Source organism: Toxotes jaculatrix, chromosome 7 (assembly GCF_017976425.1).
Source record: "Toxotes jaculatrix isolate fToxJac2 chromosome 7, fToxJac2.pri, whole genome shotgun sequence".
In the NCBI taxonomy this organism is placed as follows: Eukaryota; Metazoa; Chordata; class Actinopteri; family Toxotidae; genus Toxotes; species Toxotes jaculatrix.
In genome coordinates, this window is record NC_054400.1 from 15,097,858 (window position 1) to 15,111,744 (window position 13,887).

At 43.0% G+C, this 13,887-nt stretch overlaps 2 protein-coding genes across 2 annotated transcripts; one reads left to right on the plus strand and one right to left on the minus strand.

The window, feature by feature from the left end:
• Positions 1-558: 558 nt before the first annotated feature.
• Positions 559-11,592, plus strand: si:ch211-166a6.5 (clustered mitochondria protein homolog). Its single transcript, XM_041042804.1, has 28 exons — positions 559-827; positions 2,312-2,421; positions 2,882-3,053; positions 3,625-3,762; positions 3,860-4,014; positions 4,111-4,265; positions 4,452-4,574; positions 4,714-4,846; positions 4,947-5,039; positions 5,137-5,303; positions 5,456-5,635; positions 5,724-6,164; positions 6,254-6,327; positions 6,430-6,534; positions 6,636-6,736; positions 6,827-6,979; positions 7,080-7,142; positions 7,254-7,486; positions 7,585-7,669; positions 7,815-7,968; positions 8,072-8,211; positions 8,885-8,965; positions 9,063-9,188; positions 9,317-9,426; positions 9,539-9,632; positions 9,731-9,856; positions 9,970-10,043; positions 10,408-11,592. The coding sequence occupies exons 1-28, from the start codon at positions 779-781 to the stop codon at positions 11,084-11,086; spliced, it is 4,314 nt and encodes a 1,437-aa protein (XP_040898738.1). The 5' UTR covers positions 559-778; the 3' UTR covers positions 11,087-11,592.
• srrd (SRR1 domain containing) lies at positions 11,514-13,711 on the minus strand. The gene is made up of 6 exons (XM_041042805.1): positions 13,470-13,711; positions 13,299-13,339; positions 12,990-13,198; positions 12,810-12,908; positions 12,120-12,271; positions 11,514-12,033 (listed from the first exon to the last, which is right to left on the minus strand). Exons 1-6 carry the CDS (start codon positions 13,616-13,618, stop codon positions 11,793-11,795), a joined length of 891 nt encoding a protein of 296 aa, XP_040898739.1. The 5' UTR covers positions 13,619-13,711; the 3' UTR covers positions 11,514-11,792.
• Between the last annotated feature and the right edge of the window lie 176 nt (positions 13,712-13,887).

The following is a 13,887-nucleotide window of genomic DNA, read 5'->3' on the forward strand; positions in this document are numbered from 1 at the left end:
GTATGAGTAAAATGTGAATATAGTGGGTGTAGACTTCTCAACAATGAGAGAGTAATCATGAAAAGCAGGCACACCCATTTGTCTAATGGCTGTATTTTCAACTAAATCTGACTTAACTATCATGAGTCAAGAGTGTAACATAGAGGATGCACCCATTAGGGCGCCCTTGACCTTGGATTAAAGGAATATTTGAATTAGAATACTACTTGATCGTGTCCCTTTTGTTGCCATTACGCATGTACTCACATGCAGTAAATGAATATCAGCATTTGTAACATGAAATGCTTGATGTTAGAAACAGAGTGCAGACTGGAGTCAAACCACCACCAAACACACTGTGTGCTTAATTCCCACTTTTCCCCCAGGGTTTATAGAGAGCAAGAGGGAGGGAGGAGTGAAACATGCCAGGGGAAGGAAGAGTGAGTAGAGCTACAACACATAGACACACCCAGTCCAACAAAGTGTGAGAGACACGCAGAGGGTAATGAGCTTGTGTGGAGCAATAAGAGGGTGTGGCTTTTTTTTTTTACACAGGGAGTACAGATAAGCTGAGTTTGCCTTGTAAAAAGGGACAGGAGTCACAATCCTGAAGAGACAGCCACTTACTTTCACTCTGCTGCGCTCACAAGCAATCCAGCTGCAAATTTCCACTCACCCTCTCCCTCTTCTTGTGCATTCTTCCAGCAGTTTGAAGCAAGGCACTGAGGGGGAGTAACTTTCAGAACAGAGAAGTGAAAACACAAGAGGACAGCTTCAACAAAAGCTTCAACACGCAGCCATGAAGGACAAAGTTAGGAGAGGAGGAGGAAGAAATCAGACCAAGACTGGTGAGAAAACCCTGCAATGTGTTTTCCTTCATTGCTCCTCACTCTCTGCTCACTCTGTCTCCCTTTTGCACTTTCCTCTTCCTTCTTTTTCTGCCCGGTGCCTCCCTCGCTGGAGAATGTGAGGAGGGTGGGAGATTTAGCACTGCACTGCTGCTCTGAGCACGGCCTCTGCTCTTCGCTGCTTTCACAAACTTTTTGACCACTTGGAGAATACAGTTCGCACTTTTTATTTTGTGTTACATTTAGAAGGACAAAGAGTAGATTTCATATGTACACCTTTTCTTGCTGTTCATGCAAAATCTAAAATCTTATTCATATCTTTTAAGTTCCAACCATCTTGCCTGGATTATAATTGCTTCACCTTTTGCCAAACTCTGAAGTGGGCCTCTTAACTTATTTTAACCTTTACCACTCCCCTTCAGCAAGACAGAATATGAACCCCTGCACAGCTCAGCGTTGTGATTGATAGGTTATGTCACTCTGAAGAGCTCATTTGAATATACTGAAGTATTTTATGTTATGAACACATGAGATATGGGGAAGGAATTCTGCCTGCTTGTCTAGTTTATAGTATGAGCCAACCTCAGAAACCAGTGCCAAAATAAACTTGTCAGGACTGAAAACAATGCTGTGTTCTGTAGTAGTGAGGCAGTAGCTCCAATAGAAAAGAGGCTGATGGCTCCAAGTCTGTGCCGAGGAGGGGCTTTCTTCCAGCCAATCCCAAACAGAAAAGCTATTTTTTTGGTTGCTTTCCAGTGGCAAAGTGGTCCCAGATTGACAGCAAGAACTGGGGATTTACTGTAGAATGAGCAACAGTCTTCGGTGATGAGTACAAAATAAATTTTTTGCTTTGCTGCGTACATGTCAAAGGTGTTATATATACACTATGTGCATGTATCCATTCAAGAAAGCACTCTCTACTGCCAAGTAATAGTTTTTTTAGTTGATGTGTTGTAGTATTTTGCTGTCTAAACATGCCAGTGCTGGGTGTGGTTGACCCTTTTACTCTGAGATGACATGAGGGCCAGTAGGCAAATTCAACAGGTTTAGTCACACACAGCAGGTTGAAGAACACGCTGGGTCCTGCTCTCCCTCTGGTTCTGCGAGTGTGAAAAATAGCCAGACACACCCCACTTTCCCTTTCTTTGACTTTTTTTTTTTTTTTTTGCATAAATTCACTCTCACCCTCAGGCACTCTCACACACACAGACTCCTCAGTTCAAAGCATGATTATTATAGAGATTAGTGATTCCGGAGCAAGAACAGATCTGAACATAATAAGTCATGATTATAATTTGTTCATTCAGTTGTTCATGCATTTTCTGTAACAGCTTTAGCCATTTCAGGATCACAGTAAGCTGGAAACTATCCCGGCACATAATGAGCCGAAAGCAGGAAAGCCACCCACTTTATTGGCTTCTCCATTGGAGATCTCTTTGCATATCCTCAGTTAGTTTTGTTTCTCTTACTGCTCCTTCAAACAGATGTAATCAGTGTGACCGGTGAAAAGAATGCCGCTGGTATTAAGCGAGAGGAGGACACATCATTCCCTGTGAAGATCCAGGGAGCAGGAATAGAGCCATTTGAGCTGCAGGTATAAAACTGGACTGATATTTCTTCTCAGATACTGTTCCCTGTTTTTTTTTTTAAGTGTAAGAAAATTTTATAAGTGATTAGGAGATGATGGAAACCAGTAGAGATTACTGAGGCTAGGTTTTTTAACAGTTCACCATCTTTATCTGGTGCTTTAACTTTAATCTTTGATTGTGTAGAACCCTTACAGCGAACAGTTGACACATACTGTATGTTTATGTTTTACTCATATGTTCTCCTATCTGTGTCCAGGACGATGTAAAGACCTTATGTATATACTGTTTACATACACAATGCTGTATTGTTGTTATTGTGAATATTTAAAGTACTACCTGAAACACTTTATCTTCTTTTATCCACATCTTTCTGTGTATAGCAGGGACTATCCTCACACAGTAAATATCTGGATTTTCATCGAATAGGCAGGTTTACTTGGTGTGTTAAACCATGCATCTTTGTAGGTCCATGGATTCTGGCTTGTCCAAGATGCAGTCATGACCCTGCTTTCGAGGAATGAGGTGTGTCCGCGCTCCAACCTGTCACTGGCTCTAGCTGGTACGACTCTGGATCCTCTTGCAGAACTGCAAACCCTCAAGGGCCTTAAACCAGGAGCCATCGTTCGCCTGGTGGAAGGTAGTAACCTCCTTTTTTTTCTTTAGCTTTTCTGATTAAGTCAAATCAAGGGAAATGGGATTTTTTATTAATTTCATGATTTTTCCAGTCCCTCGAACTCCTGACTTTCTTCTGATTTCTGATGGATAACGCATTAATAGCAGTGACAAAACTTATTTATACTGTGGTACAATTAGGATCTTAGTAAGGATGATCCTATGCATATTTTCATCACACCCTTTGCTTTCGCACACACTTAAGTCTCTCTCAGCTCAATGTAAATAGCTGACTCACTTTTTCTGAGTCATCATAACAAGGTTTATGGTTGCAGAGATTTATAGTTGTAGAGGTTACAACTGTGTGCCAACCAATTAGTCTGTCTCTCACCTTCTAGCTGCTAAAATACAGAAACAAACTTTCCTGTAGGCTGTGTGTTCTCATGTACAGTACGTACGTACGTGTTTAGATAATATGCACTGATTGACTGCTGTACTTAAAAGTTCACAAGTTCATCAGACCTTCGCCAGATTACTGTCAGTTTCATAAAGAAGGTCAGTCTAAATTTTGTGTTAACTGGTGCATTACTTTCCAGAGCCCTACACTGCCTGCTCAGCCAGGCTCCATCTGGCTCGTGTCCTGGAGCTGCTGAGAGTATCCGGACCTCAGGATGCACTGAGAGAGGGACGCTCACCAAGCCTACTAGAGACACTCACACATACGCAAACACCAGGTACATACACATGCTGGGCACTTAACACAAAATGAGAATGCAAAGCCACAAAATCTCAGCTAACTCATTGTGAAATGTTTTTTTGTTACTGGCACAGACTCTAGCTTACCGAACGGAAAGAGCCTGAGGCGCTCTTTAAGCAACACAAAAACAGAATCAACCAACCAGGATGGAGCTCCTCCCGAGTACCTCCTCCCTGGCTCCTCAGAAAGACCACTCATGGCCGTGCTACCACATAGCTCCCAGCCAGAGGTACGTACTGTAAATACCTGGAATTTGTTTGAACACTGGGCCACTTCACCCAAACACACACACTGACTCTCTGTAACTTTATGTTTGTCTGGTCAGGCTCCCAGTTACTTGAGGGACCTGTCTCTCAGCTGCTGGAACCCGCCTCCAGGACACAGGAAGTTGCAGGGAGACTTCCTATACATCTCTGTTGTGACAATGGAGGGACGACGGTGTGACATCACATCTTGTCCAAAAGGTTTCTTCCTCAACAAGTAAAGAAAATCATGATATTTGATCAAACTATATTAATAAAAACTAATAATGTACCCATCCCTGTTTTTCTGAGTAACATTCTTTTAAACTTGTATATGAATGACAATATAAATAACTGAACTTTAACTTGATATATGTCTCAGTATAAACATTAATTCTTTTCTCTCTCTACTTCTTCATTTCAGGTCCACAGAAGATGTGTTCGATCCTCGTCCTGCACAGTCTTCTCCAGTTTGTCACTGTTTCACCGACCTGCTCTGTCATATCAGCCCTGCTTTCAAACAAACTTTTACCACACTCAAAAATAGGTAACCCTGTTACCTGTGTATAAAGGAAGCACAAATACTACAGTATCTTGCCAGAATCCCAAAGTCTGATGCTGTAAACTGTCGGACTGTAAGTGAAGTGGATTTTGGGTCATGCAGCTTGTTCTCTCTCTTCCTTTAGGCCTCAGTTACCACCAGTAGAGGTGATGCCTACTCCTTACCACACGCTGAGCTGGCTCGGGCCTCCATGTGCCTCTCGCACTCACAAAAACACCTTCAGCAGACTGGGAGTGGATGAACAGGCAGCACGACAGGTTATTTACAACAGAGGACAAGTCTTTGTTGCTGCTCACTGGCAGCAGTTTGCCGTTGGCAGTGATATTTAGTGTGCACAATTGTGTGTGTTATGTGTAGGCTCCAGACTGGAATGAGGAGTTGCAAGCGGCCAGAGATCTTCCACAAGGCAATCTGGAGGAGAGGCTGCAGAGAGATAGAGCTCTGCTCCAGGTAAGAGCTCTAAAGAGCAGCAGTACAGTTCAGGACTCTTATCACCTGTTTGTTCACTCACTTTCTCCTCACCTCATTCATGCCTGTTTTCTTTCAGGTAAACAGTGCGTTTGTGAGGGCTGCCATGCAGGGGGCAGAGACTGTTGTAGATGGCTTTGTGGAGCCAGTAAATGGAAACCCAGAGGAACCAGCTTTCCTGTGGGGTGGCCTGTTCATGAGCCAGGGGGCCGCAAGTACAGTGTTTGGTGGGGAAAGGGGCCGGAGGTGAGAGCAAACCACAAAAAAATAACAAGATATTATGGATGTAAAGCCATTTGCTGTTAATTATATACATGTAAATGTTTAATAGGGTATGCTGTGTTTCACTTTTAGAATAGCTCAGATTATTTAAATGTTTCCTCATCTTCTACTTACAGGGCAGCTCAGAGGCTGGAGCTTAAAGGAGTGCAAGCCTACAGTGACCTCGAGGGGCTGGAGGGGCTGCACACACTACCTACAGTCATTGTAGACTACAGAGGTGTACGCCTCTCTGCACAGGGTCTGGCTCCTGGTTTGGAAGGCTCAGACCAAGACCAGGGATCTACCTCTGCCTCAAGGTACACCTTGCTGACTTAAACAACGAACTGGGTTTGGCATTTTCATGATTTTTTGTGCTAACATCCTTCTTCTTCCTCTGGTCTTCAGAGGCTTGCTGTATGGGGTAAATGCAGGACCCCAAGAGTCCCCTCATCGCAGACGCCTCCTAGCGCTCTTGGCTCAAGCTGCCAAATCTCTTTCTCTCCAGAGACATGTTGTTGTGGCGCCCAACGGTCACCAGGTACCACTGTTCACCTCAGTGGACGCTCAGGGACTGTTGGGAGCTGATGGGAGGTTCTACATACTTGATGTGTTCAGGAGCTTCCCAGCTGATGCCAACTTCTGCACAGAGGTGGAGACAGAAAGTCAGACAGTCAGTGGAGAAGAGGAGGGGAAAGAAAACTGTGAAGAGAACGAGGAGGAGAAGAAGGGTTGTGTAAAAGAAGGTTGGCCAGAGAATTATCACACAGACTCTGGGCTTCCAAAGAGCTTTCCTCACTCCCTTTGTAGACTGAGGCCAGAGCTGGTGCAGGCTTTCATCCAGCACAAGTGAGTTCTACATGAAATAAAACATTTGTAAACTTTTTGGGTTTTCTCACAAAGATTAATTTTTTTTTTTTTTTTTTGCCTTCTTTTAGACATTGCCAGTTCACTCAGTGTGTCAGGGAGACGTTGGACGAGAACGGAGGCTTTGAAGAATGTGCAACAGCTTGTAAGAAGTGCTTTCATATATCCAACTGAATAACAACCATTATAGGTAATACCTAGTGCACTTTGGCCATGTTATACTTGGCAATTTTTTTTATTCTTGCAGGTGACTCTCGGGCTACTAATGCTGTGCGAGCTGCTTGTAAAGACGTGGGCTCAGTGAGTGACATCATCTTTGAGATGCGCTTTAACCCAAACATATTTTCTCCAGGTATACAGAGAAACCCCCCCCCCCAACACACACAGTCAAATCATATGCTATATAAAATATATGTAATATAATATGACATGCTTTTTGTGCTCTGTGTTTAGGAGTATCCTTCCCTCCTGGTGAAAGTGCATCAACAAACCTGCAGAAGAGGTTACTGAGGGAAGCTGCAGCTTTCATCATCACACACCAGATACCAGCCTTTGTAAGTGGATCCACTGCTAACATGTTATAACAGTTACATCTTGTGTGAAAATGAAACAAGCTCACCATATGTATGTATGTATGTTTACAGTTGCAGTATTGCCTGCAAAGCTATGAGGCACCAATGGATGGAGCTTCTCTAAAACAGGCACTGCACCAGCGAGGCATCAACCTCCGCTATCTGGGCCATGTGATCAAGGCCATCAACCAGTCAGAACACAAGGAGAGCCTGAGGCATATAATGGTGTGTTTCATTTACAGGACAGCCAAACTTAAACTTGTCTCGATGGCCTAACCGCTCTCCTAACCATGGTTTCTATTGTCCCTCTTTCTGTGTTCAACAGAGAACGGTCATAGGTGAAATTTTCATCCGCTCAACAAGAAGAGTGTTCAACAATTTCCTCCAGGTACTTTACAGAATTTTGTGAACATTCCTGTCTTTGCACACCTCCGGTGAAATAGCAGCAGGTGTGGGTCTCTGCATGCCACACAGAATTAACCGCTCGGTGTCTTTGCAGGGTGTGGATGTGCCTAGTCTCTCTGCAGCAGTCAGTCACTTCCTCTGCTGCCTATTGGTTCCCCACTTCACGCCCACTCCTGTCGGGGAGGAGACGAAAAAGAAGTCAAGGCGGCGTGGCCGAGGGGCCGGGGCCTCTGAAAGCACGCCCTGGAGCACTCTGACAGGGGCTGAGCTGTGGAACCTGGTCTGCCAGGATTCTGTAGAGACATACAACGTCTCCGACAGCCTCGGGTGAGAACACAGCCTTTGTTTGTTCTCACTTCATGTTTGTTAGTTATGCAATGGCTCAGTGTCAATTTTAGGACAACTGTCATTTGTCTCTGTGGCAGCTCTGGTCCAAACCACCTCGTTGAGCACTACGGCCTTCAGAAGCTCTCTCTGCTCAGAGAGTTCTGTTTAAAGACTGGAGTCCAGGTAACAGACATAAGAAATATGGATTAAATATGCTGCTAAAATGAATCATTAGATCAAATGAAACACATACATATTAATAATAATCTAATATACACTGAATTAGAGAAAAGAGAAAATTGGCATGTTCATTTTGTGTCTGCACCAGTTGAGACTGAGGGACTACTTCCTCGACAACCAAAATAAAGCTCCCATTGGTCCAGACGACGTCCTCAACATCTTCCCTGTTGTCAAGCATGTTCACATGCCGACTGTGGATGCTTCAAAAGCGTATCATGCTGCACAGATCTCCCTTCAGAAAGGTGGGTCAATAAAACTGGACCATAATCTTTATGTTCAATGTATGTTTTTGAACAAAATATAAATGAATGATGTGCAAAATTACTGTGTATTTCCCAACTGCAGGTCTGCTGGATCAGGCCCACGAGCACCTGAAAGAAGCAGCCTATTTGTTTGGTAGGGTGTGTGATGACCTGCACCCTGAGGCCTGTTATTGCCACAGCCTGTTGGCCAGGGTGGCCTTCCTGCAGGGAAAGGCAGCAGAGGTAAGCTTACTGCTCCACATTTCTTCACTTCTCCTATGCTATTGGTTAAAAAAAAACATCATTACTTTGCAGTGGTGTAAGGTAACCAAGTACATTTCCTCAATTACCGTACAATTACTGTTTTACAACTTGTACTTTACTTGCGTATCCCCATTCCTACTTTATATTTCAATTTCTCTACATTTGAGAAGGAAATATTGTACTTTTTACTCCACCACATTTAACTGACAACAGTGACTAATTAGTTTGCAGATTTAGATCACAGATACATACATATACATTAGTTAAAATCACCTATACCTCAGCAATATCAACATGCTGCTTACATGTCAATACATTAATAATTAGTGAATCAACTGAATAAAACAATACTACACTGTAGATGATATTTTAACACTCTAAAAGGCAATTCTGCTTCAAACTTTCATACTTTTAATTATGATACATTATGTACATTTTGATGATAATACTAAAATAGTATAATTTGCTTGCAGGGCTTCCACTAATAATGTATTTATACGTGGTGGTATTGCTGCTTATACTTAAGTCTTCCAACACTACTATTTTGTGGGTCAGAGTGTATTATAACACTCTGGAGAGGGTCAGTGTGTCTGCATTGGTTTCAGGGTCAGGGTCATTTCTGCTGCTCACTGTGACTTCCTGTGTTCTCAAGGCTCGCAGTGTCCAGCTGAAAGCGGTGGTCATCAGTGAGAGGGTGCTTGGCTTTGACCATCCAAACACTCTCCAGCAATATGTGAGTACAGCTTCACATAAACATTTGTGTAGTAGAGTATGTCCTTTGTCATGCAGTTGCACTGTGATTGTCATCATATCTGTTGTGTTTTATGTAGGCCCTCTTGGGTGTGTATGTGTATGCTGGAGGGGAGACCGCCCTGGCTCAGAAATGTTTCCTCAGAGCTCGTCTGCTAACGCTAACAGTCCACGGAGAAGACCATCCCTACACTGCAACACTGGATGTAGGTTCAACAACACCTCAATAATCACCTCACCCTCTGCTGCTAATCCACTCCAAGCTCAAGACAACATACAACAAGAAGTATATAAACAATATGCCCTTTTCTCACTGCCTCTTGTTTCCTCCCAGAGCTGTCTTGGGTTGGTGCTGACAGGAGATCAGACGGGGCAGTTCCTAAAGAATGCCCTAAGACTTAACATTTCCTTCTTTGGCCCCACAGACTTGCACACTGCTCTCAAGTAAGTTGTCATATAAAGCTTGCACTGACATTTTGTGGAAAAGATCTTTTCCTTCGATGGATTTTTTTTTGTATTGTTTTCCCAAATCATCACTGTTTCTCCACCTGTGCAGTCAGCACCTGTTGGCCCAGTGGATGTGCAGTAAGGGTGACTACCGAAGCGCTATGACACATGAGAAAGAGGCCTTCAGTGCTTTCACCTCCTTGGTAAGTATATCTTTGTTAAAGGGAGCAAGATGTGTGTGTGTGTGTGTGTGTGTGTGTGTGTGTGTGTGTGTGTTATCATATGGCTGTTTCCTTTTTAGTTTGGAGAGGATCACCCACAGACACGCTGCAGCAAAGAGTTTCTTTGCATCATTACCAAGCAAGCAGTGCAGGTGGAACGCTCTCTCAGACAGGCAGCAGCCGACTGCACGGAGCAAACAGTGGAGGTACGTCCAGGAGCTCAGTTTGTCTCTGAGACCTCTGAAATCTCATTGAATCTTAACAAGAACTACAAATAGGTAAATGTGTTTGTTAACATGAATGTCCTCTGCGTCTTTAGTGTCTGAGTCCCACAACTGATACCATTTTGGAGCAGATGGTTCTGATGACAGGAATCAGGAGGATCACACAAAGGTAAATATTACTGATGTGATATAATATGCCTAAAACTTGTTGAATGTGTTGATGCTGCAATGTAGCTTAACCAATATTGGAATTTTTAAGCATCAGAATCTCTAAAATACAGTTACCGCGATATCATACATATAGCAATGTTAATCAGTTCAGCTCTAAAAGTAGCCCAATTATTTTGGTTCTGCTGGAGGTCTTCTTGCTATTGCTATCCATGCCGAAAATATACAAAAAAACAAAACAGTGAAATCTGATATTTAAAGCATGTAGTGATGCAAAATCTGCTTTTCAAGTACAATTTACCCCAGCTGCCTTTGTACTTTTTTTTACTACTTAAGAAACTACTGATGCCATTTTGTTTTAACAGTGACAGGCTCCAGGAGTATAAGCAGAAACACCTGGAACTAAAGGCGGCAGTGGCAAAAGAACTGGGATTCAAACTAACTAACGACCCAGTCTCCTCAGAGATTGTGAATGGAGAAGAGAAAAGCTCAGATCAAGAAACAGGAAGCGGGAAGGAAGCTGAGGATGGAGGAAGCCCAGTGGTGAAGAATAACAGCAAGAGCCAACAGGAGCAGCCGGTGGAAGAGCAGGCGTCAGTGGAGAGTGCTGCTGGAGTTTCAGCTAATGGTCATGTGGTAGAGCCAGATGAAGAAAAACAGCATGAGGAGAAAACAGATGTAGATGGAGGAGACAGTGACAGAGCAGCTTCAGATGCCAAGGTCAGGATAGTGAATGGGGAGTCAGAGGTCAGGGCTGCAGGAGAGGAAAACAAGACCAGTGTACAAAGTGGAGCAAAGGGCAGCGCAGCCAACGGGAAGATGAAGTCTGAAGCAACATGTGATGAGATGAAGTCAGATGAGAAAGATGGTGAAATAAATGGAGCAGGGGACATCACTGCTAGCCCATCAGTCCTTAAGAGTAAAGGGACCTGGGCAGATATTGTTAGTTCAAAAGCGATTATAGCCAATGGAACAGGAGACAGAGACACAGCCGTCAATGGAGTAGCAGATAATGCCACTGCCAATGGAAGAGCTGAAGAGTGAACCCATATCAAACAAGAACACAGTGTTGTAGGCAAGTTTTTCCAAAGTCACTGCTGTAAGATTAAACTCTCCCAGGATCCAAGCTGTAATTTGATCCAATGAACATGAAGCACAGAATAAGATAAGAGAGGGAGAGAGGATATTACTTTGCGTTGGACAGGTGATTACTGATGTGGGGAGAGGGCTGTACTGTTAAGTGTTTTTTTTCAACAATAAACTTTTTACTCTGGTGTTCAACATGTGCCTTCTCTTTAACAGCTATCTTGATTTTACCACATACACAACTGGAGACAATAAACATGCATGTAAGGTTGAAATGTATTAAGGATCTATAAATCGCCAAATTATGATTCAGGTGTAAACAAACACACATGAAGATATTTTTCTGTTGAGGTGAGAAGCAGAAGTTAGAGGATCAAGCAATAAAATGGGAAAGTTTGATTTATTTGGAATATAAAACAGTTTCATTAAATTGTCTTGTTTGTAAGACATAAAGTTGAATCTGACAGATGCAAACACATGAAAATACACCTATAATACTTTTTATATTAATTAATCCAAGATTATCAACTCTATCTTTTCCTCTTCTGTAAAGTGGGATAGTGGCTCAGTTATTGAGTCAACCCTCAATTTGTAGCATAGTTCATTTATTAAAAAACTTCAATAGAAACATAAAAAAAATGTCCAGTATTATCTGTCTCCTGTGTCAACTCTGTGTTTCCCTCAGTATAATCTCCAAATCAGGGCAGTGTTGGTAATGCGGTTCAGGTGGCTCTGCCCAGGTGGATTGTGGGAGTCTGTTAAGGCTGCTGGTAGGAAAGGTAATGACTGCTGTGTCACTGAAGACATCAATCAGACGCGATGGACAAGGCAGCTGTCTCTCCTCACACACATCCACAGCCTGTCGAATGTAGCCGTAGTCCCGCTCGAACTCTCTCTCGATCATCCTGTTTGTATGACAGATAAAAAATGTCACCTCATCTCACCTTAAGTTTCTTAAAGGTTATCTCCCTTATTCATGTCTTGTACAAACCTGTCCCTCATGCCATTGAAGCTGTTTCCAATGATTATCATCAGAGGAAGACATTGTATACTCCAGTTCTTCCACAGAAGGTTGTTGTACAGAGCTTTCCCACAATGCATCAGGTAAAAGAGTGTGGGCTTAGTTGCCACACGCTTCCCCTCCTGCACAACACAGAGCAGTGAGACAGAATGTAGTTGTATTTGCACTGATTTCCTACCTTTCAGACAGCCAGTAAGCTATGGAAATCAACTTGCAGAAACCTAAAACTTGTTTGAAATAAGTCCTCTTCGGTTTTGTCAGTGTTCTATTATTGTTGTATTTTGATTATTATTAAAACTAACAAATAATTAAATTAATTAATCATTAGTGGAACCTTAATCAAGTCATAACAGGTGGTCGTTTAGTGTGTGGGGGGTCATAGACCTTGTTTCTGTTCAAATTGCCTCTCTGTCAGCATTCATTAAAATCACTTTTAATCTGTGACCAAATTCCATACCTTGGACAAGTGATTGTAATGTGGTTGTTTCCATGACAACAGAACAAATTCTGCTGAGGAAGACAAGAAATGCTGTGGAAAGCTCCAGAAACAGGGTGTTTCCATGCTCATCTGTGGTATTATGAAAAGTATTCATAATCTGGATTCTGCATTCAACAACACTGGTTTGGTGTATTTCTTCCATAGGCAAGTGATCAACTGACCTCATTTTCTGTGAGTACAGTCAGACCCAGCTCTTTCAAAGCATCCCTCTCTCCGGTGGAGAACGCAGGGTCATAAACAGAGCAGTCCTTCAGTGGAATCTAAAGGGAGGGGAGTGGTTATGGGATGAATGGAGCCACATGTGAGTGTTTGTTATGTCACTGATGAAACCCATCTCTGACCTGTCCTGCATCCAGCAGCAGCAGCAACATGGCAAGCTGGTAGCGAGCCGAGACACAGGAGGAAAAGGAGCCAAGGCCATAACACACACACTCCAGCTGTTGAGACAGTCTGCCTTCTCCTCTCTTCTCCAGCTGGTCAGTCGGATCCTCTGTGTCCTTATTCTCTGGAGGTTTTGAGAGGGATGCTGATCCTGCTACCAGTAGCTGCTCTGAAGAGGAAACCTGAAAGGTTCATCAAGCTGCAAGCTAAATTATCCTTGAGCAAAAGCTAAATGTTTGGTGATACCTCCACAACTCCAGTATACTCACCTTTCCACTCTTGCCAAAACTCCTCACATCTTAGCTCAGACCTATAGGGGGAGTGGATAAGCAGGGTTACACTCTTGGGTTTGTGCAAAAGCCTGTGGTGAAAATGTGCATTTACCTAAAATACGAATTACAATTCAAGGCTTGGTGTTTGATTGGAAATAGATTCCTTACACTGTATCTCTAATCCGTTTTACAGTTTTCCCGATATCCAGCTGCTCCTGGCAGCATGTTGAAGCAGAGGACACCTGAAGTGACTTTGATTTCCGCGCTGCGCCTTTTCGTCGCCGGGCCACCTGCCACTCCTCTCCGGTGTCCGACATCTACGCTCCCCGTGTACACAGACATGTGATTTAAAAAAAATAATGTTACTTAAGTTAACATTTGAGTGATGATTCCGCTCGGAGAGTCCGTAACACGCGTGACAATTTTGAGTGTGACACAAGCATTTCCTCTTCCGGTGTCATGCCATTTGTCTAAAATTTGTCTATAAAATTATCCTTTTTTGTTTTTCTATTTTTTCTAGAAACTAACCAATAAAGGGACTGTAGAGCAATTCATCGCTCAATCATCTTGTAGAATTAGTTGACAT